General features: G+C 44.0%; 1 protein-coding gene across 1 annotated transcript in view; it reads left to right on the top strand.

Moving 5' to 3' along the window:
- LOC115467117 (la-related protein 4B-like) overlaps nucleotides 1-27,677 on the top strand; it is a 361,916-nt gene that overhangs the window by 51,282 nt on the left and 282,957 nt on the right. Inside the window, exons 4-5 of the mRNA XM_030198824.1 lie at nucleotides 8,822-8,983; nucleotides 25,761-25,842. Coding sequence (XP_030054684.1) covers nucleotides 8,822-8,983; nucleotides 25,761-25,842 — 244 coding nt within the window. The remainder of the gene's footprint in view (nucleotides 1-8,821; nucleotides 8,984-25,760; nucleotides 25,843-27,677) is intronic.

The raw sequence follows: 27,677 nt of genomic DNA, 5'->3' as shown, positions 1-27,677 counted from the left end.
TGCAGCCTGGAACAGAACTGAGGGACTTTGCGATTGGACTAAGTAGCAAAAAGATCCACTGAGGGGTCTTTCGAACTATAGGCATGCTCAACTGTAGCATTATCCTGCTCAGCCTGTCGGCCAGACTGCTGTTTACACCAATTAGATAAGTGGCTTGGAGAAAACATGCCGCATTGCGGGCCCACCGCTACATCTGCATGGCATCCTAACTCAGAGGGCAAGATCCAGTACTCCTTTGTTATCGAGTACATCACAACCCGATTGTTTGGTTGAATTAAAATAATTTGGTTGGATAGCCAGGAGGGATGCAACCTTCGTCAGCAGCTTTTGACTGGGTAAGATGCCTCAGAATCAAAATAGAGAGAATTAACCACCTCTGAGGGGAATACCGAAGACTGGCGAACAGTCGGGTTACATCCTCTAGATACCCTAAACTTGATACCACTGAGAAGCTAGGATGCACTGAGCGGATGTCATGTGCAAAAGTGCCATGGGAGTTACATGAACTGCGGAAGCCATGTGTCTAGAAGTCTCAATATGTACTGTGCTGTAATCTGTTGAGACGGGCAATCATCGCGTTAAGGGAACACATGCACTCCCAGTCCATGAAGATACGCTGCAACAACAGCCAGGCACTAGGAAAAAAACATACTCTGGATGCAAAGAGAGTATAAGTATCCTGTAAATCCAGAGAGCATAACCAATCGTTTTCCTGAAGTATGGGAAGAAGGATGCCCAGGGAAAGCATCCTGAACCAAATCTGTTTAGGCCCCTTATGTCTATGATGGGACGCAACCCACAAAGAAAGACCTGGAATAGAATCTCAACCCTTCTTGCCCTGGTGGAACGGGCTCGACTGCATTGGCGCTGAGAAAAGCAGAGAGTTCCTCTGCAAGTACTCACTTTTGATGGAAGCTAAAGGATTAAGCTTCCAATGAACAATGTGGAGGGTTTGATTCCAGATTGAGAATGTATCCTAACCGGACTAGTTGAAAAACCCCACCGGTTGGAGGATAAAGAAGTCACCTTTGGTGGAGAAAATGTAAACTTCCCCCCCCGACAGGCAGAATGGCCGGTACGGACATTTTTTTTTTTTTTTTTTTTTTAGTGGCTATACTGAATTGGAGCCAGTCAAAAACCCCTCTGTTTCCTGGGGAATAGCTGCAGGGGCCTGATTAGGTGCACGCCGCTGACTAGAACGAGCGTGCTGAGGCATAGCCCGAACCGGCTGTCGAGAAGTAGGAGTATAGGTACGACCCCTTAAGGCACAAGGAAAACTACTCCTCTCTCTAAAGAACTTCCAAGATGAGGAAGTGTATGTACAGCATATCTATAGTTTTCTGCTGAGTCTCCTCCTCCAGGAGAGAGGCACACAGTCATGAGAGTCTGTCACTGTACCTAGAGCAGAAATCTAGGTGTTACATTACAAGTGTCGAAAATGCCCTTGGACAGGAACCTGCGACACACCGTGTGCTACCTGACCACTTGGTGAAAAGGTCTAGCCTATTCCGGTGGGAATGCTCGTAAAGATCTGACAAGACTTGATTTGGGATGCGATCATGCCAGCCTGGTACGCCATTCTCCAAAAGAGGCTAAGGATGTATGCTCTGGCCCTGGGGGCGCCAAAGTAAGTTCTTAGAACTCCTATCTGTTCTGAGTGCAGAAGACTCAGGTGAAGATAGTAGTCCAGGACCTCTAGCATCTGGGCATTGGGATTCACAATCTCCACTGTAATGTCAGATGACCATCATTGAACTGAACTAACTACTCAAACAGAGCAGCTCAGATCCAAACACGTCCGATATGGAGGCTAATATGGGTCGAGAAGTTGCCCCAGTAGGGTGCGAACACCCATACCAGAGGCAGCATCGGTGAAGGAGACCAGGTGAAAAGCCAGATGCCGCAGGAGGCGGTAGCACCCATGGCATCCAATGGTACCCATGGTCCCGAAGCCAAGGACAAAGTCTGGAAATGCAAGGGAATCGAAACCAGACTGCTAGACCATGGCACCGACGGTACCGATGATACACATGGTACCGATGGACCCCGGTACCAATGGTACCCATGGTACTTGGTACCGATGATAGTCATGGTATCCGGTACCGATGGTACCCATGATACCTGGTACCGATGGTAACCATGACATGTGGTACCAATGGTACCCCTGATATCCGGCACCAACAGCACCGACGGTACCGATGGTACACATGGCACCGACGGTGCTCATGACACCTGGTACCAATGGCACCGATGGTACCTGGTCATGATATCTGGTATCGATGGTACTCATGTGCCGACGGCATCCATGATACCTGATACCCATGTATCCACGGTACCGACGATACCTGATAGTATGGTACCGATGGCAGTCATGATACTCGGTACCGATGGGCGATGATACCTGGTACCGATAGTCGATGGTGCCCATGATACCTGGTGCCGATGGTGCCCATGATTCCCGGTACCGACAGCACCCATGGCACCGATGACACTCGGCATCAACGGCACCCATGGTACCGATGATACCCGGTGCCGACGGGACCCATGGTACCGATGATACCCGGTACCGACGGGACCCATGACACCGACCATGGTACCAATGTAGTTGGCATCGATACTCCTCGGTACCGACGCACCGATGATATTCGGTACCGACAGTACCCATGGCACCGATGATACTCGGTACCGACGGCACTCATGGCATCGATGATACCCGGTACCGACAGCACCCATGGCACCGATGACACTCGGCATCGACGGCACCCATGGTACCGATGATACCCGGTGCCGACGGGACCCATGGTACCGATGATACCCGGTACCGACGGGACCCATGACACCGACCATGGTACCAATGTTCCTGGTATCGATACTCCTCGGTACCGACGCACCGATGATATTCGGTACCGACAGTACCCATGGCACCGATGATACTCGGTACCGACGGCACTCATGGCACCGATGATACCCGGTACCGACAGCACCAATGGCACCGATGACACTCGGCATCGACGGCACCCATGGTACCGATGATACCCGGTGCCGACGGGACCCATGGTACCGATGATACCTGGTACCGACGTACCGGTGCATCGACGTCCAATGCCAGGATACCTCCATAACAGAGGGAGCAACGCTCTCGGCACCGACTGATGTCTGAAGCCCGGATACCTCCATAACCGAGGGAGCAAAGCTCTGGGCATCTCCTTTGGGCATCCCTGGCAGAGTAGAATACGTCTCGTTACTTTGAGACACTACTTGCGCTTCACAGGGAGATGATCCGGCCCAAGACACATCCGCCGATGCGCCCGAATGACCTGCCAAGCAGGAGGCGCCGAGGCAGGTGGAGACCTATTCGATGCATAACTATACCCAGCGTGCATCGGTCTCTGTCGGACTCCAGAATGATCTCCTTTGGGCATCCCTGGCAGAGTAGAATACGTCTCGTTTCTTTGAGACACTACTTGCGCTTCACAGGGAGATGATCCGGCCCAAGACACATCCTCCGATGCGCCCGAATGACCTGCAGAGCAGGAGGCGCCGAGGCGGGTGGAGACTCACTTCAAAGGTTACACCACTGATATTGTGTCACCAGGTTGCCCATTCAGTGGCTGACCAGGGATGCACCTGCTTAGGTTCCTGGTTTTTCCTGTGACATACACCTTTTATCACTTGTGGGGCTTAAAGACAGTGGTGTGCTGGAGCAGGCTGTCACAGCTCTGGAGAGCCGTTTGTAAAGTTTTAATAAATGGATCATAAAAATGTGGGCTTGTTTAGTTTGCTGGCTAGAGAGAGAGCCCACAGATAACAATATGCCAGCACTTTCAAGAAAAAAGAAAAGAGAAGCTTATATGCTTTGTTCAGGCACAGCCCCTTGTGACTCTGGCAATTACTTAAATTTTTTCTTGCCTCAGGTACAAAAAATACCTGTATATATAAGCCACAATGAGCCTGCCATGAAAAGTACAAATGAAAAAATAAAAAAGAGATTTAACTCCGAAGACCTGAAGAAAACACGAAGCCCTAACGAACTCCGTGTCTCCTCAGACGCGGAAAAAGAAAAACTGAGGGGCGTGTCCGCACGGCGAGCGGGAAGAGGTGTGCGCACATGCGCAGTACGATCGCTCGCGCGTCGGAACGCCGTAAAGAGATTTTGAGATTTTGCTTTAAAATCCTCCGGGGCCGACGTGGCGTCACCCCACTTGTGAGAATATCAGCCTGCTTGTCTTTGGAGAATCATGCGATCTTGCAACTACAAATTTAGAACGTTGGAGGTGCCTTTTATATATAGAGATATAAGTATATAATTGTAACCATAGCAAGGCACTACATCAAATTCCATCCCTTTTCCCTTCAAATTAAAGTCACAAATAAAAAGTACAACAGTTGTGCATATATATGTATGTGTGTGTGTGTATGTGTGCTTATTTTGCACCTTGTAGCAATGGAGGGTCAAGGGCATTGGTCTTTTTTTTTTTTTTTTTTTACTTGAATATATTGATATTAGTGGCTTTGCACCTCATCATTCAGTTTTGAATTTTTTTTTTTTAATGTTTATATTTATTGAACATACACATATCGCACAGAAATAATTGTAAACAAACAGTATCACCACTTCCATCTGCAACATCAACATTGGTTTTTGTTTTGTTTTTATTACTCTGTAATCCCCTTATATGCCCCTTACCCCCTTCCCCTCCCTCTACCCCCTTCCTCCCTCTTAGTTAATTGACAAGGCAGGGTCCAGTTTTGAATTTTGATTACAGTGATGGCTGAAATAGTTTTTTTTTTCCACTGGCAGTCTTGCCAACGTTTCTTTTTCTGTGCCTCAGAAAAGTGTTTTTTACAAAAATTAGGTACCCTCTGTAGTCCTGTCCCTCCCCTCGTAGGAGGGGAAGACATGTCAGCCCTTGGAGGTAAACTCCTTGGCTGGAATAAGAAAGACAATTCAGACCAAGTAAAATCTTCATTGGTGTTTCTCTATGCCAGTACAAAATAATTGTTCTCTCTAGTGCAGTTTACCACTCAGAAAAGCCAGATGTTTAGACTGAATAGCAAAATCTGCACAGCAAAGCTTTCTCCTGTACTTATATACTGGTATAAGTTTCATTTCTTCTAAATCATTTGATTTTCTTGTAATCTAACTTACTGTTCATGTATGGATATTTTCTGTTTTCTTCATTATGCGTATATGGTTATATTCTGTTACTTTTTGTCATTATACAAAAATGGTAATTTTCTTTATTCCACCATCCTCTCCTGCTTGTGTTCACATGCACACTTAGTGGTCATTGGTTAAGCCCTTATCTGTAAAGCATGATCCCATCATGCAGCAACAGCAAACAAACAAATTGTATGAAACACCTGGCTTCTTCTCTAAACACATTTGTGGAGGAACATCTCCTTCTTTTGAGGGTCCTCAGTCTCACTTCAAGGTTATATCATTTTTTTGTCTGCCATATATGGGTCACATAGCCTCAGTTCCCCATGTATTTCTCCTTGTCATGTGATTTACAAGAAGCGCATACCAATATTTACTGATGATAGAGGCTCATACGCTCTGTATACAGGCTGCAGTAGGGAGAAATGAAACTTATGCTGATGACAGCAGATCTGAGGCAGACCAAGCTTAGGGAGGAATATACACATCAATGTGTTTGATTTCTGAGATAACAAGGGATATTGGCGGTATACAAAAATTGGTTTGATTTGAATTGAATTAGATTTCTCTTTGCCCTCCCTATATTATGTATTATAATGCCAAGAAGATAAGACGCGTGAATCCATTTGTTGAAGAGGATTACTCACCAGATCTCTGCTTGGAGCCAGCCACATAACCAACAAGGAATTATTCTCCAGTGGCAAACATTTCAAAAGATTTCTGCAGAAAATGGTTAGGGCTGTTCCTTTTATTAAAGTTTCTGGAGAGCCCAGGACATCTCTACTTGATCTCTTGGGGGATACAACAGTGTCTGTAAGAAGTTCATAGTAGTGCACTTCCACCTTCTCCTGCAGGATATAAAGACGACACTGGAGAATGTGCACTTAATACTTACGTAATTATTAGTAGGATGTACCAAATATGATTTCTAAACAACGCCTGGATTTGGCACGGTCATTTTGAAGGGATCGGTCTTTTTGGTTTCTCTGTTTTGGTATCAAATCCATTTGGTTTCTGTGCAGTTTGATTTTTTTTAGAATGGAGGAGGTTTTCTGTTTGGCTTGAGGGCAGAACCCTAGATCAGAGCTTCCCAAATTGTGGGCCAGGACCCCCAAATGGGGTCACAACTTGGTTCGGCTGTCCATAGGTATATTATTATTTTGTACCTCCCGGAGGAGGAGTAGCAGAGGTTGCACAGTTTTATTTTAAATTGGGTGGTAGATTATAGCTCTCATGGTTTTTCTCAGGTAACTGAACCTTAAAATGGCATATCATGGGGCATCATATTAGGTCATGATGACATCAGTTGCCAGTCCTGGATCTACATTCCTTTGGGAAGATGTTCAAAACTGACACAAACATTTCAGTTAACAACTCATAGTCTAAATGAGGTCTCTAGTTAAGATGCTTGGTTTGGAGTATACAGCCCCCTTGGTGTTTTGTGATAACAAACTTCTCTTCTTTCCCCTGCCCCATCCTCAGCCCATTTTTGTGTTGGTTCTTTCTGTTTAAAGGAAAGAAAAGGGTGTTTATGCTTGGGTTTTTGTTTTGCTTTGATTTCCTTTTTATTGAAGATTAACCTTTTAAGTGTCACATGTTATTTTATTTTTGTTAAATTTGTACCCCGCGCTTTCCCACTCATGGCAGGCTCAATGCGGCGGGCAATGGAGGGTTAAGTGACTTGCCCAGAGTCACAAGGAGCTGCCTGTGCCGGGAATTGAACTCAGTTCCTCAGTTCCCCAGGACCAAAGTCCACCACCCTAACCACTAGGCCACTCCTCCCCCTCACTGTGATAGCAAAATGTGTTCATTTGTAGTCTGCATGCTCTGAAGATCAGCTCAGCTGTTAACCAATTGTACAGACCCATCCTCTTTCTCTTTGGACTTGCTCCCTGTCTGTCTTCCATAGCTTCACTAAAGGGAATCTCTGAAATTTTTGCAGGACCATGGGCACAGAAAAAACATAATTCTCGGAATCTAGTCTTTACCTGAAAACTCTGCAAAAACATACCATTCAGTGCAGGGCCGTGCCTAGGGTCTCTGGTGCCCCCCTGCAGAATCAGTTGGTGGTGCCCCCCCCCCCCCCCCCCCCCCCGTGGCATCTCCTTTCTCTCTTCTCCCACCCTTCTTCTCATCCTTTTGAACCTCCTAATAACGAACAATCCTCTTCACTGTTTACTGGGAGGGAAAATTTCAGTTTAACCCTCCCCAATTTTGGGCAAACTCCTTCATTGTTTTCAGAAAAGGGTAATTGTGGCAGCTATTAGCACAACTTAACCCCTATGCAAACAGATGTTCAAGCAGCCAGAGTGGTCACTTTCTCACCTGTGTAAAACTATATGACATGGAAGACTGCAGTTGAGTGCCAACCATTCCCAAAGCAACTAGAAATGACAGTGTGTAGATGGTTAAAATCTTGGATTTAGTGACTTCTGCTTACCCAGAGTAGGGCAATCACTACTCTGCAATTTCCAATGTTTTTGAACGGTGTATTGGGGAAGGAGTGGCGCCTCTCTCACAATTGATATTATTCTAATTATTTATATTCTACCTTATTTAAGATTCAAGGCGGATTACAACGGAAGAGAGCTTCAGTCAGATGAAGAGACAATACAACAATATATCTTCTAATGTTAAGAACTACGTCTTTAGAATTTTTCAAAAAGGGAAATAGATATTTGTTTAATCTGTGTCAGAATGGTGTTCCAATTTTAAGAGAATGAACCAGCATTGATTTCAAACGAATGTTTTTATCTTTTCAGTCTCTAAAAGGTCACTTGCCTTTAACTAAAAACCTTGCATTATTAAGCCCTACTAAAACACAACCACCATACCAAGCTAAGCTGCCCCACCAGTGCTCGCTCGCTCCCAAGTCCGCCTCTTCTGCAAGCGCGCACCGTGCCCCCTTTCGCTCTGCGAGCCTTAACTGACAGAATGTGTTCATTGGCTGAGAGCCTCGGAAGGCAGGTGCTCATTGCTTGCGAATATAGCAACGGCCCAGTTCCACCAATCGGGGAAGGGAGAACGGGTGACTGTCTGTAAATATCTCGGACATGGATTATCTATCTCTTCTCGCCGGGAAGGCAGCAGCAGCGCATGCGCACAGGTGCTGATGCCGACGCAGGAAGGTTTATTTTTTTAATTTTTAAATACAACTTGACAGCAGCGCCGCGGCCGGTGTGGCGCCCTTGAAGGCAGGTGCCCCCTGCGGTGCTTACCCCGCTTACCGTGTTGGCACTGCCCTGATTCAGTGCATGTAGGGGTCATATGACCATCTGAGAGACTAGTTGGATACCAGTTGCAGATAAGCAACTTCAGTTCCTAGAAGTCCTCTTCCGTTTCATTTCTGACTCTTTAAAATCACACTTTTTTTTTTTTTCAGGGGTGAAATTGCATTAAAGCAAGCTGGCAGCTAGATAGATACCTATAGGGTAAAAACACAATGTACTTTTCATGGATAAATTATGAATTCATATTGTGGTTTATGCTCATTCCAATTTGGAAAATCTGAGAGCTCTGGGTAACTTATTTTGTTACTTTGGAATTTTTTTTAAAGAGGCAAAATATTTACTTAAATGTTGAAAAGTTGTGTTTTAGATGATGGGCAATGAAATCATATGATTCTTGTATAATATCTTGAATTTATGATCCTTATTCCAGGTCTGAATGCCAATGGTGATGGTGACAAAAAGCAGCAAAATGAAGTGTTAACAGAAAGGCAAGAGCCATCACTAGTAGTTTCAGTGTCGGATCAAACAGATATGAACAGTGTGTCTTTGAATAATTTAGAATATGAATCTGTACATGAAACCAGCCAGCCAGGTAAGAGGGGTTTCAATAATTTGAATGCTTTTGATTGGTAATAAATGTATTTTTGCAGTGCAGCTAGAACTTTGATTTAATACATGTGCAAGGGAAATTCCTTAAATTGCATGCCCAAATTTGGACACATGCAATTAAAGTAATGAGCCTGTTGGCCTCAATTAAGTGCATATTATCAATTATTGGCACTAATTGGCAACTATGCATGCATCCTGCTAAATACTCTTCTGTAAAGGTGTGTGTGTTTAAACTCTGTAGTGCTCAACTGAAAAGGGGGCATGGCCATGGGAGTGGCAAGGGCAAGTCAGAAGCATTCACTAAAGATGCACGCATTATTATAGAATTTGGAGGATCTGTGCCTAAATTAGGTGTGGGGATTTACACCAGGGTTTAATTGGTGTAAATCCTTGCATCTAGAAGTTGGTTGCGGATCCCAGCTATTCTATAAATGACGCACCACTTGGAGCACTGTATATAGAATTAAGTCCTGTATGCTTTAAGAAGAAATAAAAATACAAATAAGGCATAAATGTTGAAATTATTGTAATTGACAATAATTTCAACATTTATGCCTTATTTGTATTTATTCTTAAAGCATATATGACTAAACTTATAAATTGTAATTACCATAAGTACATAAGTATTGCCACACTAGGACAGATCAAAGGTCCATCAAGCCCAGCATCCTGTTTCCAACAGTGGCCACTCTAGGTCACAAATTGTTATGACCCGTAGTAGTGAGCCCCTGTGCCCCGACTGAGCACGGCAGAGATGGAGTGACACTGCACTCGGTCAGGCAGCCAGACAACCCCTAGCTTCACCTGGGAAGCAACCACTGTTCACCAGGAGTTGAGCTCCCATCTGCAGGTGGCCACCAGGACTTCTGGAACCGGTGGGGTTGCACAGCCGCTGACCAGGCTGGCAGGAAACAGACACAGTCCAGAACTAGTACTCAAACAGGCAAAGAATAGTCAAAATCAGTCCAGGGTCAAGGCAGGCACCAAACAAGCAATATCCAAGAAAACTAGCCAGGGTCCGGTACACAGGAAAACAGGAACAGAAGTTAGTCGGCAAACAGCACTCCGACAGCAGCAACTCAGAACAATTGAGGCCGAAGCAACAAAGGACTGGAGGCCGGGCTTTAAATAGAGCAGGAATCAATCCTAAACATGTGCAGCTGAACCAAGATGGCTGCCCCCATTAGCAGAGAAACCCAACGCCCAAATATGGGCTTCCTTCCTGCAGCCGGCCAACCCCAAGATGGCTGCCACAAGCTAAGATGCCCATCCCAAGATGGCCAACCTATCCTGGAGAAACACCACCAAGATAGCCGATTAGCTCTGCCGAACCGGCCGCGCAGGCCTGGAACCAGGTGAGGAACGTAACACAAATACCTGTCAAGCTCCCAAAAAAGTTAAATACATTTTATGCTGCTTAGCCCAGAAATAGCAGTGGATTTTTCTTTAGGAAGCTGTCCAGACCTTTTAAAAAGCCCGCTAAGCTAACTGCCTATAATACATTCTCTGGCAAAGAATTCTAGAGTTTAATTACACATTGAGTGAAGAAAACTTTTCTCCCATTCGTATTAAATTTACTACTTTGTAGCTTCATCGCATGCCCCCTAGTCTTAGTATTTTTGGAAAATGTAAACAAACTTTTCACTTCTACCCATTCCACTCCTCATTATTTTATAGACCTCTGTCATATCTTCCCTCAGCAGTCTTTTCTCCAACCTGAAGAACCCTAGATGCTTCAGCCTTTCCTCATGGGGAAGTCGTCCCATCCCCTTTATCATTTTCGTCGCCCTTCTGTGTACCTTTTCTAATTCCACTATATCTTTTTTGAGATGCAGTGACCAGAATTGAACACTATTCGAGGTGCAGTCGCACCATGGACTGATACAAAGGCATTATAACATCCTCACTTTTGTTTTCCATTCCTTTCCTAATAATACCTAACATTCTATTTGCTTTCTTAGCCACAGCAGCACACTGAGCAGAATGTTTCAACATATTATCAACAACGACGCCTTGATTCCTTTCTTGGTCTGTAACACCTAAAGTGGAACCTTGCATTACATAGCTATAGTTCGGGTACTTCTTTCCCACATGCATCACTTTGCACTTGCTCACATTAAACGTCATCTGCCATTTAGATGCCCAGTCTCGCAAGTTCCTCTTGTAATTTTTCACAATCTTCTTGTGTTTTAACAATTTTGAATAACTTTGTTGTTATCAAATTTAATTACCTCACTAGTTACTCCCATCTGTAGATCATAAATATGTTAAAAAGCAGCAGTCCCAGCACAGACCCCTGGGGAACCCCACTATCCACCCTTCTCCATTGAGAATACTGACCATTTAACTCTACTCTCTGTTTTCTATCCTTTAACCAGTTTTTAATCCACAATAGGACACTACCTCCTATCCCATGACTCTCCGATTTCTTCTGGAGTCTTTCATGAGGTACTTTGTTAAACGCCTTTTGAAAATTCAGATACACAATATCAACCTGCTTGCCTTTAGCTATATGTTTTGTTCACCCCCTCAAAGAAATGTAATAGATTGGTGAGGCAAGATTTCTCTTCACTAAATCCAAGTTGTCTTTGTCTCATTAATCCATGCTGATATGCCCTGTAATTTTTTTCTTTATAATAATCTGTACCATTTTGCCCAGCACCAACGTCAGGCTCACTAGTCTAAAATTTCCTGGATCCTTTAATCCTTATTTTTTTTGTTTAATGTTGCTAAATTAAGCAAATAGTACTTACAAACTAGCTTACTGGTTGTACTGCTTCCTGGGCACCCTAGTATTCCTCTGACTCAGGCCATTTCATTGTCAACTAGATATCATCCCAAGAGGTTTTACTTGTTCAGTAAAAGTCAGCATCTCGCCTTACATTGTGTACTGCTACTTTGGTTTGGGGGGGGGGGGGGTTAATAACTATTGGTCAACTGCACCAATAAGACAAACATGGTGGACAACCATTTGTCTGTCCGTAATCACCATTGACCCTCTCCCCCGCTTCCCCCACTGTTTCTCCTTCAAGCAATCTATCCCCTTGCCTTCTCAGCAAGCAGTTATAAAACTATGCAGAATTAACTTCCTGTTCCCATCCCCTCTTCCTGCCAACAGACTTGCTGTTGGTTCTTCATCACATCTGCTTCCTATCCTCCTCTCTACTCTTGGTGGTGGTTCTTAGAGCCCCACCCTCTCCCGTGACCCAACTTCTCCTATATTCCCTCTTGCAGCTTGTAGGGTGGGATTCAAATGTTTATCTGGAGGCATGGGAAGTGGATTTTGGAACAAGGGTGGGTAGGGCGAATGCCAACAATTATATTTGTGTTCTATGAATCTCTACAGTAATTGCAGGCATACTGGAAAATGGAATACACAAAAGGAGAGGCATAACAGCAGCAAAAATAAGAGAACAGCACCAAAACTTTAGAGAACCAGAGGTAACTTGAACAGTTTAATCAACTTAAAAATCATGCCTGATGTGGTCATGTTTTCTCCAGGTGGGCTGCATCATGGGTCAAATAACATCTATGTAACAAATACAGAAAACAATATGTAAAATTAAATAATTTTAAATTACAAATCTAAAACATACACACAGAAATCGTATACAGCTTTTCATAAAGTCAGATGAGACCTGTATTATATTTAGTAAAAATAATTCTAAAAATTTGAGCGAAAGAAAAATTGTTTTGATACCACATTGTCATATCTCTCTATATAAAAGGCAACACCAACGTTCTATGAAGCCTCCAGCCGGAAGTGTGAAGGGGGCGAGATATCCGGTTTCCCTATGAGTGTCTGCCCCGCCCTCTCTGTAACACAGTCAGTGAAGGAAAACAGCAGAGCATGAAATCAAATCGCTGGCTCTGTAACAGTGAAGGACTCAGAGGGGGGAGGGGAGAGAGGCCAGAGGGCAGGGACACACACACACTCCCACATGCACACAGAATAAAACATTGCTAGCCCCCGTTTCATTTGCATCAGAAACGGGGCTTTTTTACTAGTAAAATAATAATAATAATAATAAAAAGTCCAAGTGCTCAGAGCCCAGATAGGTTCTCCTATTTCTGGGCCCTTCAGATCATATTTAGCAACTAGCAAATATCACTCACTTGCCTGCCAGAAATAAATATCAATTGAAAATTGTGGATCAAATCCTCAATCACTGCTAAAATTCTAGCAGACAGCTTGGCATCCAAATTAATAAGAGATATTGGCCTACAGGAACCATAGACAGTTGGGTCTTTTCCCACCTTAGGAGTACCATTATACCTGGCATGCAGCACTATTCTGTATCTCATTATAGCTAATCTTGGTACTAGCACCGCACAATTTTTTTTTTTTAAATAAAGTTTAGTTGAATAGCCATCTTAATCTGGTACTTTCCCTACCTTTAGGGCCATAAGTATCACTATGGGGTGGCTAGTGCCACACCTCAAAATTGCCTCATTAAAATCCATTTGAAAAAAACCAGAGCTTTCTCTTTCAATATAGGTCCTGATATTGGCATGCCCTTGTTCCTTTGCCACGTGAACCATAGGAACAAAGTTTTATATTTGCATTTTAGTTTTCCTAGTGTTTAATTCATGATGGAGCCCAATTTCTTTTTCATTTATTGAAATTTCTACTTGCTACAGAAATGTGAGCTAAATATAACCAGAGAGAGGCTATAAACAGACAGACATAATTTGAAAGAAATGACGTTTAAAGCTCCATTAGACCACAAAGTGGTGGGGGGGGGGGGGGGGGGAAGAGAATTTTTAGGCAATTCCTTACAATCCAAAAAAAAATTCTCAACTGTTCTGGAGCCCCATTTCTACAGTTCACGTTGTTGCCTTTTCCTATTGATAAGTTACTGTTCTTGCTTCAAGGTCTTACTTCGTTGAGTTGCAGTTTTTTGTATGGGCTCACCTTTGTCTATTCTTTTTAAACCTTCAAGTTTCTGCTCTATAGACAGTAAACGTTTTCTCCTAGTAAAATTTTTCTCCTTTGACTTGCCTTTGCAGAGAAAGCAGAGTCACAGATATATCTGACTGTTTCAGGTGAAAAGTAAAATCTTATCTAAGAAAAGTAAATTAAAAAAATAAATAAACAATTATAAGAGTTTAAAAACTTGTTTTTCAAGAATCGTACCTAGCTCTGCTGCCTTTTGATTGAATAAGATGTAATGAAAGAGAGAGAAGTTGTGTGCATCTGAATGTCAGAAGGAGGCTTGTTGGATAAGCAAAGGACAGATAAGCGAAATTCCACTGCACAAAGGTCCTAACTCACATCATACAAATTCAAAATAAAAATGTAAGGAAACAATTTAGGGGGGATACAGTTTTTAGAGGGAAAAATCATCAGATTTGTTCAATATAAAAGCTTCCAGTTGAGAAGATTCTACATATTTGTATTGTGCACCTTGATATGAAATTAAACATCTACAAGGGAGATGACCTTAACTGAAAAAACTGTTACATCTAAGTTAAGTGGCATGAGAAACATTTGGAAAGAAATTACTTTTTGTCCACACAATTTAGCCTCTCAAGTACGGAGATCTTATTTCCCAATAAAAAGATACAACCAGTGTGGTTTGAGAGATTATAACATCCTGTGCTGTTTCAAGGAATTAGTTACATAACATAGAACATAAGAGTAGCGATTGTGGGTCAGACCAATGGTCCATCTAGCCCAGTATCCTGTTTTCCAGCCAGTGACCAAGCCAGGTCACAAGTACATAGCAGAAACCCAAATCGTGGCTACACGCCATACTACAAATCCCAGGGCAAGCAGTTGCTTCCCATGTCTGTCTCAGTAGCAGACTATGGACTTTTCCTCCAGGAATTTGTCCAAACCTTTTTTTTTAAACCCAGGTGCGCTAACCGCTGTTACCACCTCCTCTGGCAAAATGTTCCAGAGCTTAACTATTGAGTGAAAAAATATGTCCTCCTATTTGTTTTAAAAGTATTTCCATGTAACTTCCTTGTGTGTCCCCTAGTTGTAATTTTGGAACGAGTAAAAAATCGATTTACTTATACTACACTACTTAGGATTTTGTAAACCTCAGTCATTTCTCCCCTCATCTGTCTCTTTTCCAAGCTCAAGAGCCCTAACCTCCGTAGCCTTTCCTCATACGAGAGGAGTTACATCCCTTTTATCATTTTAGTCACTCTTCTTTGAACCTTTTCTAATTCTGCTATATCTTTTTTGAGATACGATGACAAGAACTGAACGCAACACTCAAGGTACGGATGCACCGTGGAGCGATTGAAGTGCATTATAGTATTTTTGGTCTTATTCACCATCCCTTTCCTAATAATTCGTAGGATCCTGTTCGCATTTTTGGCCGCCGCCGCACACTGAGTAGAAGATTTCAGCGTATTATTTACGACGACACCCAGATCTTTTTCTTGAGCGCTGACCCCCAAGGTCGACCCTAGCATCAGGCAGCTATGATTCGGACCACTCCCTCCAACATGTACCACCCTTCACCTGTCCACACCTAACCTCATCCGCCACTTGGACACCCAGTCCCCCAGCCTCCCAAGGTCCTCCGGCAATACCCCACAGTCCGCATGCGCTTCAACAACTCTGAACAGCTCTGCATCATCCGCAAACCTGATCACCTCACCTGTCGCTCTGATCTCCACACCATCCACAAACATGTCAAACAGTACCAGTCCCAGCACAGATCCCTGTGGCACTCTACTGCTCACCCTCTTCCACCGAGAGAAACAACCATCCAACTCTACCCCTCTGTCCAATAACCAACCCCCAATCCATGCCAGAACCTGCCTCCCATCCCATGATTCCTCACCCTTCTCAGGAGTCTTCCATGAGGAACTCCTCCAAAAGCACTCTGAAAATCCAGACACACCACATCAACCGTCCCACCACCATCCACATTCCCATTGACACCCCCAAAGAAATGAAGGAAACTGGCGAGGGAAGACCCCTCTTGGCTGAACCCGCGCCGACCCTCCCCCACCAAACTATTTGTCCGCGTGTTCTGCAATTCTACCCTTTACAATAGTTTCCACTACCTTGCCTGGCACTGATGTCAGGCCCACTGGCCCACAATTTCCCGCCTCACCCCCAGAACCCCTTTTTAAAAATCTGCATCACATTGGCCACCCTCCAATCCCCAGGCACCACGGATGACCCCAATGACAGGCCACACACTGCCAATAGTAGATCAGCAACTCCATGCCCGAGCTCCCAGAGCACCCCTGGACGCATGCCATCCGGTCCAGGCGATCCACTTCAATCTGTCAGTCTGGCTCAGCACATCCTCCAGGCCCACCGACACCTCCCTTAATTCCTCCGCATCATCACCCTTGAAAACCGTTTCTGGTACAGGCAGACTCTTACGTCTTCCGTAAAGACAGAAGCAAAGAATTCATTGTTTCTCCACTATGGCCTTGTCCTCCCTGAGTGCCCCTTTTGCTCCTTCATGATGTAACGGTCGGATTGTCTCGCAGGCTTTTTGCATCTGATGTACCTGAAAAAGTTGTTACTGTGAGTTTTAGCCTCTGCAGCAAGTTTCTCTTCATATTCTCTCTTAGCCATCTTTATTAATGCTTTGCATCTGACTTGCCAGTGCTTATGTTGCTTCTTATTTTCTTCGTTTCTTTTGGGTCCTTTTTCCATTCTTTGAAGGAGAATCTTCTGGCTGTAATGGCCTATTTTACTTCACCTTTTAACCATGCTGGCTGGCTGTTTTCTCTTTTTTTCCACCTTTGCAAATACGTGGAATGCATCTGGTCTGGGCTTCCAAGATGTTATTTTTGAATAACGCCCATGCCTAATTGAATGTCCTAACCTTTGCAACCAATACTTTGTTTCTTTTTAACCATTTTCCTAATTTTATTATAGTCTCCCTTTTGAAAATGAAATGCAGTTACAGTACATTTCCTTTGCGGGTTCATCCCAGATAGGAAACAGTGATAACACAGTTTGAGCTATGGGAGCCAACACCGCCACCTCTTGCACTATGCCCTGCTCGCCACCAAGGACCAGATCCAAAATGGCACACACTCTCATCAGTTCCTGGACCAGCTGCTCTAAGAATCAGTCGTTTATTACATCTAGAACTTTTATTTCCCTGGCAATCTCTGATGTAACCTTTATCCAGTCAATATTGTGGTAATTGAAATCACCTATTATAGTATTTGCTGAATTTGCCAGCTTTCCTAATCTCTGTTAAACATTTCTTCATCCATCCGTTCTGTCCCGTACAGCCCTACAAGAATACTCCTTCTCTTCACACATGGAATTTCTATCCATAATGATTCCACTCTGCGATCTGTGACATGTGGAATGTTTATTTTATTTGACTCAATTCCCTCTTCAACATAAAGCACAATCCCCTCTCCAATTTGATCTTACATAAGTAATGCCATACTGGGAAAAGACCAAGGGTCCATCGAGCCCAGCATCTTGTCCACGACAGCGGCCAATCCAGGCCAAGGGCACCTGGCAAGCTTCCCAAACGTACAAACATTCTATACATGTTATTCCTGGAATTTTGGATTTTTCCAAGTCTGTTTAGTAGCGGTTTATGGACTTGTCCTTTAGGAAACCGTCCAACCCCTTTTTAAACTCTGCTAAGGTAACCGCCTTCACCACATTTTCCGGCAATGAATTCCAGAGTTTAATTACACGTTGGGTGAAGAAAAATTTTCTCCTATTTGTTTTAAATTTACTACACTGTAGTTTAATCGCATGCCCCCTAGTCCTAGTATTTTTGGAAAGCGTGAACAGATGCTTCACATCCACCTGTTCCACTCCTTATTTTATATACCTCTATCATGTCTCCCCTCAGCCGTCTCTTCTCCAAGCTGAATAGCCCTAGCCTCCTTAGTCTTTCTTCATAGGGAAGTCGTCCCATCCCCGCTATCATTTTAGTCGCCCTTCGCTGCACCTTTTCCAATTCTACTATATCTTTCTTGAGATGCGGCGACCAGAATTGAACACAATACTCAAGGTGCGGTCGCACCATGGAGCGATACAACGGCATTATAACATCCTCACACCTGTTTTCCATACCTTTCCTAATAATACCCAACATTCTATTCGCTTTCCTAGCCGCAGCAGCACACTGAGCAGAAGGTTTCAGTGTGTTATCGACAACGACACCCAGAGCTCTTACTTGGTCTGTAACTCCTAACGTGGAACCTTGCATGACGTAGCTATAATTCGTGTTCTTTTTTCCCACATGCATCACCTTGCACTTGCTCACATTAAACGTCATCTGCCATTTAGCCGCCCAGTCTCCCAGTCTCGTAAGGTCCTCTTGTAATTTTTCACAATCCTGTCGCGAGTTAACGACTCTGAATAACTTTGTGTCATCAGCAAATTTAATTACCTCGCTAGTTACTCCCATCTCTAAATCATTTATAAATATATTAAAAAGCAGCGGTCCTAGCACAGACCCCTGAGGAATCCCACTAACTACCCTTCTCCATTGTGAATACTGCCCATTTAACCCCACTCTCTGTTTCCTATCCTTTAACCAGTTTTTAATCCACAATAGGACATTTCCTCCTATCCCATGACCCTCCAATTTCCTCTGTAGCCTTTCATGAGGTACCTTGTCAAACGCCTTTTGAAAATCCAGATACACAATATCAACCGGCTCCCCTTTGTCCACATGTTTGTTTACTCCTTCAAAGAATTAAAGTAAATTGGTCAGGAAAGATTTCCCTACACAAAAGCCGTGCTGACTCGGTCTCAGTAATCCATGTCCTCGGATGTGCTCTGTAATTTTGTTTTTAATAATAGCCTCTACCATTTTCCCCGGCACCGACGTCAGACTCACCGGTCTATAATTTCCCGAATCTCCCCTGGAGCCTTTTTAAAAAAATTGGCGTTACTTTGGCCACCCTCCAATCTTCCGGTACCACGCTCGATTTTAAGGATAAGTTGCATATCACTAGTAGTAGCTCCGCAAGCTCATTTTTCAGTTCTATCAGTACTCTAGGGTGTATACCATCTGGTCCAGGAGATTTGCTACTCTTCAGTTTGCCGAACTGCCCCATTACGTCCTCCAGGTTTATCGTGAAGTCAGTAAGTTTCTCCGACTCGTCCGCTTGAAATACCATTTCCGACACCGGTATCCCACCCAAATCTTCCTCGGTGAAGACCGAAGCAAAGAATTCATTCAGTCTCTCCGCTACGTCTTTGTCTTCCTTGATCGCCCCTTTTACCCCTCGGTCATCCAGCGGCCCAACCGATTCTTTTGCCGGCTTCCTGCTTTTAATATACCGAAAAAAAATTTTACTATGTTTTTTTTGCTTCTAATGCTATCTTTTTTTCGTAATCCCTCTTGGCCTTCTTTATCTGCGCCTTGCATTTGCTTTGACACGCCTTATGCTGCTTCTTGTGATACAATTAGTACCCTGTTAACACAGTGTCCCATTGATTGTCCTCTTTCCACCAAGTCTCTGAGATTCCTATTATATCTACTCATCATTTGGTGCTATATATTCTCCCATCTTATTTTTTAGGCTTCTAGCATTTGTATACGGGCATTTCAAATTGTGTTTTTTCCTTTGATCTACAAGCTGCTTAGAAGTTGAAGGGAATAATGTGCATCCTTTATCCTGCTCTCTCATTAAGCACACCTGGCTTACTTTCAGCATTGTTGAAACCTCTCCACTGGGATTCCCCAAATGTCCTGTCTCAATAACATCCCTCAAGGACACTCCACACTGAACCATGTGCTCCTGGGCGACTGTCTGCTTTCCCCCCCCATTCTAGTTTAAAAGCTGAAAGTAATTGGGTTATCCCCTCCTTTGAGCGAAATCCGATGCGGCACCTCTGGAGAAGAAACATAATACACCTTAGAAAAAGATATCAAGTCTGAGTTTCGCAGTAGCAGTATATCAAGTAGTTCCTAAGCACAATAAGTTGTGATAATAGATATGTTTTCAGGAAATTTAAAATTGCCTAATTGTTAGCTTTCAAAACATTTTTTTAAGATTCTCTACCTGTCTTTGTAAACCCAGAGTTTCTTTAACTCTCACTTCACTTGAAACCTGACTGGCTTCAATCTTCCCAACGGCACCTTCCATCTGATGTAAACACTGGTCATGTTTTTGAAACTTCACACACTTGCTGAAAAAACTTTGCAGTTTGACCTACCGATCTGGAAGAAAATTAGTTTTAGTAACACCACCAAATACCTTTCAAGGACATCTTAAGTGGCATGTTGTTTTCTGCTAAAACTTAATTTCTGTTTCAGTCAAAATTGCAATAGGTTTAGGAAACGGTACAGTAGTAGTATGACTTCCAAAGAAATGGGGGGGGGGGGGGGGGAGGTGAGATTTGGGAGGATGCAGCTTGAATTCTTACTACACCCTGAATTTATTTGGGGTTATTTGTCCCCTAGGCTCTGCTGTCTAGTACCAGGGAGAACCTCGAGAAGGCTGATTGTATCCCAAAACTGACTCCATTACTGAATAGAATAGTGCACTTATTCTTTAACCAAACCAAGGGATTATTAACAGATATTAAAGAAGATAAGGAGAGAGAGTTAAGTTCTGAAGGTTATAAATTTATTTACTTACCAAAGATACCAAAGAATATACAAGTGGGCATGTACAGTCAATTGGTTATAGGAATATAGTATTCCAGCTGCAAACAGGTGCTATCTGGGTCTTAGTCTTGTGTGATACATTTTACCACTCAAAGGTATATATGTGAAAGCAATTGGCTACAAATCACAGCTCTGTGCTGCTCACCCCTCACTTCAGGAAGCTGTCTTCTTCTGGCTTCCAGTGCCTATGTTGGCCCCCTCCCTCTAACTAAAGGATTTCACCTGCCTCTGGCCTCCTCCAAACCCTGGGCTGTGCAGTCGGGTCAGGAGACCCAGTTCTATTCAAGAGCTGCAGCCTTACTCCAGTTCTTCACTCCTCAGCATAGGGTAAGTAACAAAAAAAATGTACTCTGGAATTGGGATGCGTGAATACAAGAGAGAAGTGATGATGGTGGGTAGAGGAAGGGGTGGGGTAAAGAGGGGAGACTTTGGGGTAGCAAGATGGCAAGGGACAGGATGGGGAAAAAAGGGAATAAATATGAATTTCTGCAAAGGGACAGGACAGTAGAGAGATGTTTGGGGAAACAAACATGGAGAAAATGTGGTGGGGCAGAGAGGAGGAAAGTGCGAGTATAAGTCGTTGGTGAGGCTCCATCTAGAGTATTGTGTTCAGTTTTGGAGGCCGTACTTTGCGAAGGATGTAAAAAGAATTGAAGCGGTGCAAAGAAAAGCTACGAGAATGGTAAGGGATTTGCGTTACAAGACGTATGAGGAGAGACTTGATGACCTGAACATGTATACTCTGGAAGAAAGGAGAAACAGGGGTGATATGATACAGACGTTCAAATATTTGAAAAGTATTAATCCGCAAACGAACCTTTTCCGGAGATGCGAAGGAGGTACAACGAGAGGACATGAAATGAGATTGAAGGGGGGCAGACTCAAGAAAAATATCAGGAAGTATTTTTTCATGGAGAGAGTAGTGGATGCTTGGAATGCCCTCCCGCGGGAGGTGGTGGAAATGAAAACGGTAACAGAATTCAAGCACGCGTGGGATAAACATAAAGGAATCCTGTTCAGAAGGAATGGATCCTAAGGAGATTAGCCGAGATTGGGTGGCAGAGCCGGTGGCGGGAGGCAGGGATAGTGCTGGGCAGACTTATACGGTCTGTGCCAGAACCGGTGGTGGGAAGTGGGGCTGATGGTTGGGAGGCGGGGATAGTGCTGGGCAGACTTACACAGTCTGTGCCCTGAAAAGGACAGGTACAAATCATGGTAAGGTATACACAAAAAGTAGCACATATGAGTTTATCTTGTTGGGCAGACTGGATGGACCATGCAGGTCTTTTTCTGCCGTCATCTAATATGTTACTATGTTACTATATGTGAGTATGAGGTAGGCATGTGTCATTAGGTGAATAGAGCTGCTTCTCTTGTTGTTTGAGGATGGTAGTTATATCCTGGGGCCCCTGAGCCCATCTTGCTTTCTAGGGGATGGGGTTGGGAATCCTTCCAGCCTCAAGAGAAACAAGAGGGGCTTGGTTGCCCCAACTTATCACCTTACACTGAGAGTTGATATGATGAAGCTGTTAAGCTCCTCTTATTTCTCTGGGGTTGAAGTTGGGGCTGCCAACAGGGCTATGCAACTCTATTTTTCTGTTGTCTGACTCTGACTCCAGCCCTGACTTCTACTGATATATATACTAGTAAGAAAGGCCCGTTTCTGAGGCCAATGAAACGGGCGCTAGCAAGGCCCTTTCCTGGCATTACCCTCCGTGCTTCAGGGTCGTGGGCCCCCCCCCCCCCCCCCACAGTGCCACATGGAGACGGGCTGGCTGGCTGGCTGGCTCCCTCGCTGCCTCCGACCTTCAGGCTGCCTGCCTCATGCCTTGCGTTAGTCTGATGTTTGTGGTTTTGGGCGAACAGCTGACTCCCCGTTGCCCGATGGCCCTGCAGGTGAAACGGCGCCCTCACGTCAAACGTGATGACGTCGAGGGTGGAGCGATGCGACGTTTGATGCGAGGGCGGAGCAAACAGTCATGGAGAAAAATTCCGATCTCTGCCACCTCAGGAAAAATTACGATCTCTGCTACCTCAAAAACCGGAATTTGCAGCTTCATTAGAACGTTGAGGTAGCGAATTATGTGCGGAAGGGGCATGGCTGCGGGCGGGTCTATCAGTGAGAGTGAGTGGTGCATGAGTGGTGACAGCCTAAGTGCAGGACTTCAGTGTTTCCCTGCCACAGTGTGAGCTTCAGAATGTTTGAGGTGAGAATTATTTATATAGATGTGTGTGTGTATTTTTAAATGGTATATTATGAGTTTTACTGACTCTGACTCCACCCGAAATATTTTCCGAGTCCAACTCCAGAACCCTGGCTGCCAAGCCCCTCGATGTTTCTCTGGGGTTGAAAGGAGATATGTTGGTTCTGTTGACTCTTAGGCTTCTGTGGCTGGCGTCATGATTGTTGCAGTTGTCCAGGTCTTGCATCTGAGTGAGTGGAACTTACCTGACAACTGCAACAATTGTGATATCTTGGGTCTGCTAAGCTCTTCATCTTGTTTTCTTGAGGGGTGGAAGTCCTTGCAGTCCTGAAGGAGGTCACCAACTTTTGGCAGTATTTTGTTGTGATCTCGTAAAACCATGCATCTGGAGATCTTTTTATCTGGAGATCCTCAATGGATTTTGAGGCATGTGAGAAGAGCACTAAACATGCATTACAATGCAAAATACCTGGTATCTACGTTGAAAAAGGTTGCAACAGTCATGTTTTGGGGTTCTGTCTTAGCTGTAGGTTGCTGTGATAGGGATAATGCCCAAGGTCACAACAATCAATGGCCAAGTTTATCTTGGTGTTCTGAAACAGCAGCTACCAAATTTCATGGCAATATCTGTTTTGATGGAGAATGTTGCCATGACACAAAACCTGTTACAAAGTGGCAGATAGACTCTGGCTATCATGTCACTGGTCTGTGTCCAGGGAGTTCCCCTGACTTGTATGGCATTCAGAATGTCTGGACAGTGATAAGAGAGAAGTTGCAGACAGAAACCTACCATCTGCTGAGGATTTCCAAGCGAAGATAAGATTCATGGGTTTCTGAGATCACAACAGAATACTGCCGAAAGTTGGTGCACTCCAGGACTAAGTCCTCTTCTGTCTTTGGTGTAGGTGGTGATGCCAGGCAGGTTTGGGGGCCTCTTTTAATAATGAACACAGTACAGGAGGAGACCAGACAGTGAGACTTTTCAGCAATGGTGTGAGTTTACAAATAATGATATCTGTGTCGATTTTCTAATCACAGAATACTAAAGAGGTAACAGGCCACACTTTGCATTTAAGTAGTTGCATTCCTTCCATATTCTGAGGAGTTTGCAGTTCTGTGTTGTTACTGTGTGCTATTAGTTTTCATTTGTTATATGCATAGAAAAGTGCCTTGGATCATTGGGGACTGTTTATTTAGAAAAAAATAATGTATTCACAAAAGTGGAGAAGTTTCCCATTTTGACCAGTCAAGTTTCTTCTGAAACAAGGAATCTGACTGGTCACTATGGGGAAGCTATTCACTTTTGTGGAGAATGTTTTCTCTTGTTTTTTGTAAAGTGACCCAATCTATAAATATCATTGCTCATTTTTACTCAGATTGTAAGAACATACCAGCTGTCAAGAGGCCAAACAGTTTATATGGGAGTGAAATATAACTGTCTTGTTCTGAACACCATGTCGAATGATCTGTGTGTTATATATGTTGCCAAGTTAATTAACAATTTAATAATGTCCATTTCAAAATTCCTGCTGATCAGTGGTTGGAGGTGATTGGTTGAAATTTGTTAGGCTTACAGGGTACTTGGCTTGAAGAAGTTGGGAAACACCGTTAAAGAATACGCTTAGGCGAAAATGATTTCCGTGCGGATTTTCCAGACGTCATATATAAAATCTCCCTCTTTATGCCATTGGGATGTATAGGGGTCCAGCATTCTTATTAGACTGGCCACACAGACATCTAAACAGAGCAGTGGGGCACCCTAGGGGGCACTGCAGTGGACCGTGTAAAAGGTCCCAGGTACACATCTCATTGTTACCACCTTATATTGTATGGGGAGCCCTCCAAAACCCACCAAAAATTAAATGTACTCACATATAGGCAACACCTGCAGGCATAAAGGGTATTGTAGGGAAGGGAAATGGGACTTGATATATACTGCCTTTCTGAGTTTTTTTTGTTTTTTTTGCAACTACATTCAAAGCGATTTACATATATTCAGGTACTTATTTTGTACCAGGGGCAATGGCGGGTTAAGTGACTTGCCTAGAGTCACAAGGAGCTGCAGTGGGAATTGAACTCAGTTCCCCAGGATCAATGTCCACTGCACTAACCACTTGGCTACTCAGTGGTGTACAGTTGGGTATAGTAGATTTTTGTTGGAGGGCTCACACTTTCTACCACAAGTATACCAGTTAGTGGGATATGGGCCTGGGTCCCCTTATCTACAGTGCATTGTACAGACCACTAGGCTATTTGAAAGACCTGCTTACTGCTCTAATAGGACTGGCCATAACATTGGATGCTGTATTAGGAGCTGGTATGTACTGTTTCTTTCACATCTTTGGGGGGGGGGGGGGGTGGAATTAGGGGTGGGAGGAGGTTGGTGACCACTGAGGGAGTAAAGGGGGGCATGCCATAATCTCTTCAGTGGTTATCTGGTCATTTAGGGCACCTTAGTCTTGACTGAAACAGATCCAGACCAAAATGTCCAACTTTTAGCCCTGGTCATTTTTGCTTTGTTCCATTATGACAGAAAAACTACCAAGTTGTGGGAACACACAGATCCTGCCTCCAACATGCCCCAACACGTGATTTGGATGCTCTGTAGACAAACTGCATAGTAAAACTTGTTTCAAAAATAGTGATTTTTGGATGTTTTTGCAAGAAAAATGTCCATCTGCTGCTTTATGCTGCTTTTGGTTTTTCTGTTTGGGAAATGAGCCCTGTAGTAGTATATCATGGGAATCAGTGTATATGGAGCTCAAGTTGGTTTTGCCAAGTATACTGATCTATAATTAGAGACAATTTTATCTTGTGATGAAAAAAGAAAACAGATGATCTAAAAGTTTTTTTATTTGAAACTGAAGACATTTTTATAAAACTGTGCGCTTGACTTCCCACGTTCTGCAGTACAATGTGATATTTTTTGACATCATTATTTCTATTACTTTTTTCTCTTTTTCTCATTAAGGAGGAAATGAACAGTTTCAGCTGGAAGGTCAGGAAGACTTGCGTGAATTGCTTAAAAAAACACTGGAGTTCTGTTTATCTAGGTAGGTGAACAAATTATTTAAATTTGAGTTAATCCATTACTTTATGCGTACATTCTCCAATTTTGTTTTTGGAAAGTGAATTTTTTCCATGGACAAGCAATTGGGTGATGTCATCAGATGGAACCCTGGTGTGTACACTACTCTTTTGGCAGTGTCCCACCATGCTTGTGCAAGTTTCTTTCTGCCCAGTGTGAACGCATGGGACCATTAGTCTTTGTTTTTCCATGGAGCAGAGAGGTCATATTTCTGTGAGCTCTCCTCAGCACTTTTGTTAAATTTTAAAGTGCTTTTCTCGCGAGAAGTACCCCTTTTTTCTTCATATTTTTCTCTTTAATCCTTTTTCCTACCCAGTTTAGTTTTTACTTAGTTTTGTGGCAGTTTAAGTTCCCTTTATTTTTCAGCTTGAGGCCTGCTTAGACCTGAGCACTAGCTGGGTTTTTTCTGTAAAGTCCTTTTTCCTCCCCATTGAAACATTTGATTTAGGCTGATCTATTTTCTTCCCAGTGGCTTCAAGAGATGTATCAAATGTGGTGGGGTCATTTCTAGTATAGACCCCCACAATTAATGTTTGGGGTGCCTGGGCCGCTGATCATGATGCCTCTTGACTGTTCCCCTCTGTTTAAAAATGCAGAAAAGTACATAGGAGGGGAGGCAAGCCCAACAAGAGAGAGAGACTTTTTAGGCTTTCCAAGTCCAGTCCATTGACTTCAGCAGCGGTCCACATGGTTGTTGGAGCTGCATTGGACACTGGGAATGCGTTGCCATTGAGGAGGTCACTGCGTGCCTCGACATAGGTATCAGGGCCTGCTACCAGTTCCTAATCTGCATTGGACCTGACACTGAGGATATGTGTGGATTTGACATTGGTATTGAGAGACTGCAATTCCAAGCACTGGTTGAAGGTCAAGAAGCATTGACATCGGTTTTGTTCAATGCACGGTGCCAGGAGCTCTGGGGCATTGACATTGCCAGAACCCAAGAAGCATTGATGTTGGGAAGAGCACTTCCCCTCATGGTTGTGGTACTGACATGCTGGTCTCCTTGTGGCCATGACCCTGCTTCTATTCAACACAATTTATCAGGCTGCTTCTACACTGGCACCGAACCAGCCTTTTCCAATGCCTGTCCTCAAGAAGCAGATCTGAGCCATGCTCTAGGAGAAGCTAGGGTACCTCCTTGCAGGGCACAGTGCAGAGGCATTGAGGGCGTTATCAACCGTGGAGTCACTCCAGCCTGTCCTAGATGCTCATGCCCTGCCTATTAGGCAGTCACTGATATGGTGTGTTGCTGGATGTCTGTCAGCACCACCCGATGCAGTGACTCACACTGTTTCAGGGGAGGAAGCTGTCTTGGAGTATTGGGGACAATCTGCACCTCAGCGACTACCATTGAGGCCTGGGCCTGCTTCTAGTAGACTGAGGCAGGCAGTGACTCGGATGTCTTGTAGTGAGTTGTTTTGCTGAATCTGATACAGACCCCTCCTGGGCTTCTGAGGAGGAAGCTGAGTACTCCATAGGAGAGAAAAAAGTCCCCACCAGTGGAACTTTCCTCTTCTGGCTTTGTCAAGGAAATGGCGGCTGTCATTCCATTTCAGTTGAACATGGAGGATCAGCCCAGGGCTGAGTTGTTTAAATGTTCTGGACTTAGATTCTCCTCTGAAGGAGGCTGTGCAAGTCCTTGTTCAGTGTCCTGTGGGATGCACAGATGAAGAACTGGGAGACCCCCCTCTCTCTCTCTGCAGGTGGCACCTTACATTTAGAGTCCAGAAGGTTCCCAGATTAGAGAAGTCTCAATTGCCCCATCACTCCATGCTAGTCGAATCCACTCTCAAATGG

Source organism: Microcaecilia unicolor, chromosome 1, assembly GCF_901765095.1.
Source record: "Microcaecilia unicolor chromosome 1, aMicUni1.1, whole genome shotgun sequence".
In the NCBI taxonomy this organism is placed as follows: domain Eukaryota; kingdom Metazoa; phylum Chordata; class Amphibia; order Gymnophiona; family Siphonopidae; genus Microcaecilia; species Microcaecilia unicolor.
The sequence above is the reverse complement of the archived record's forward strand: the minus strand, read 5'-3'. Positions and strand labels throughout refer to the sequence as shown.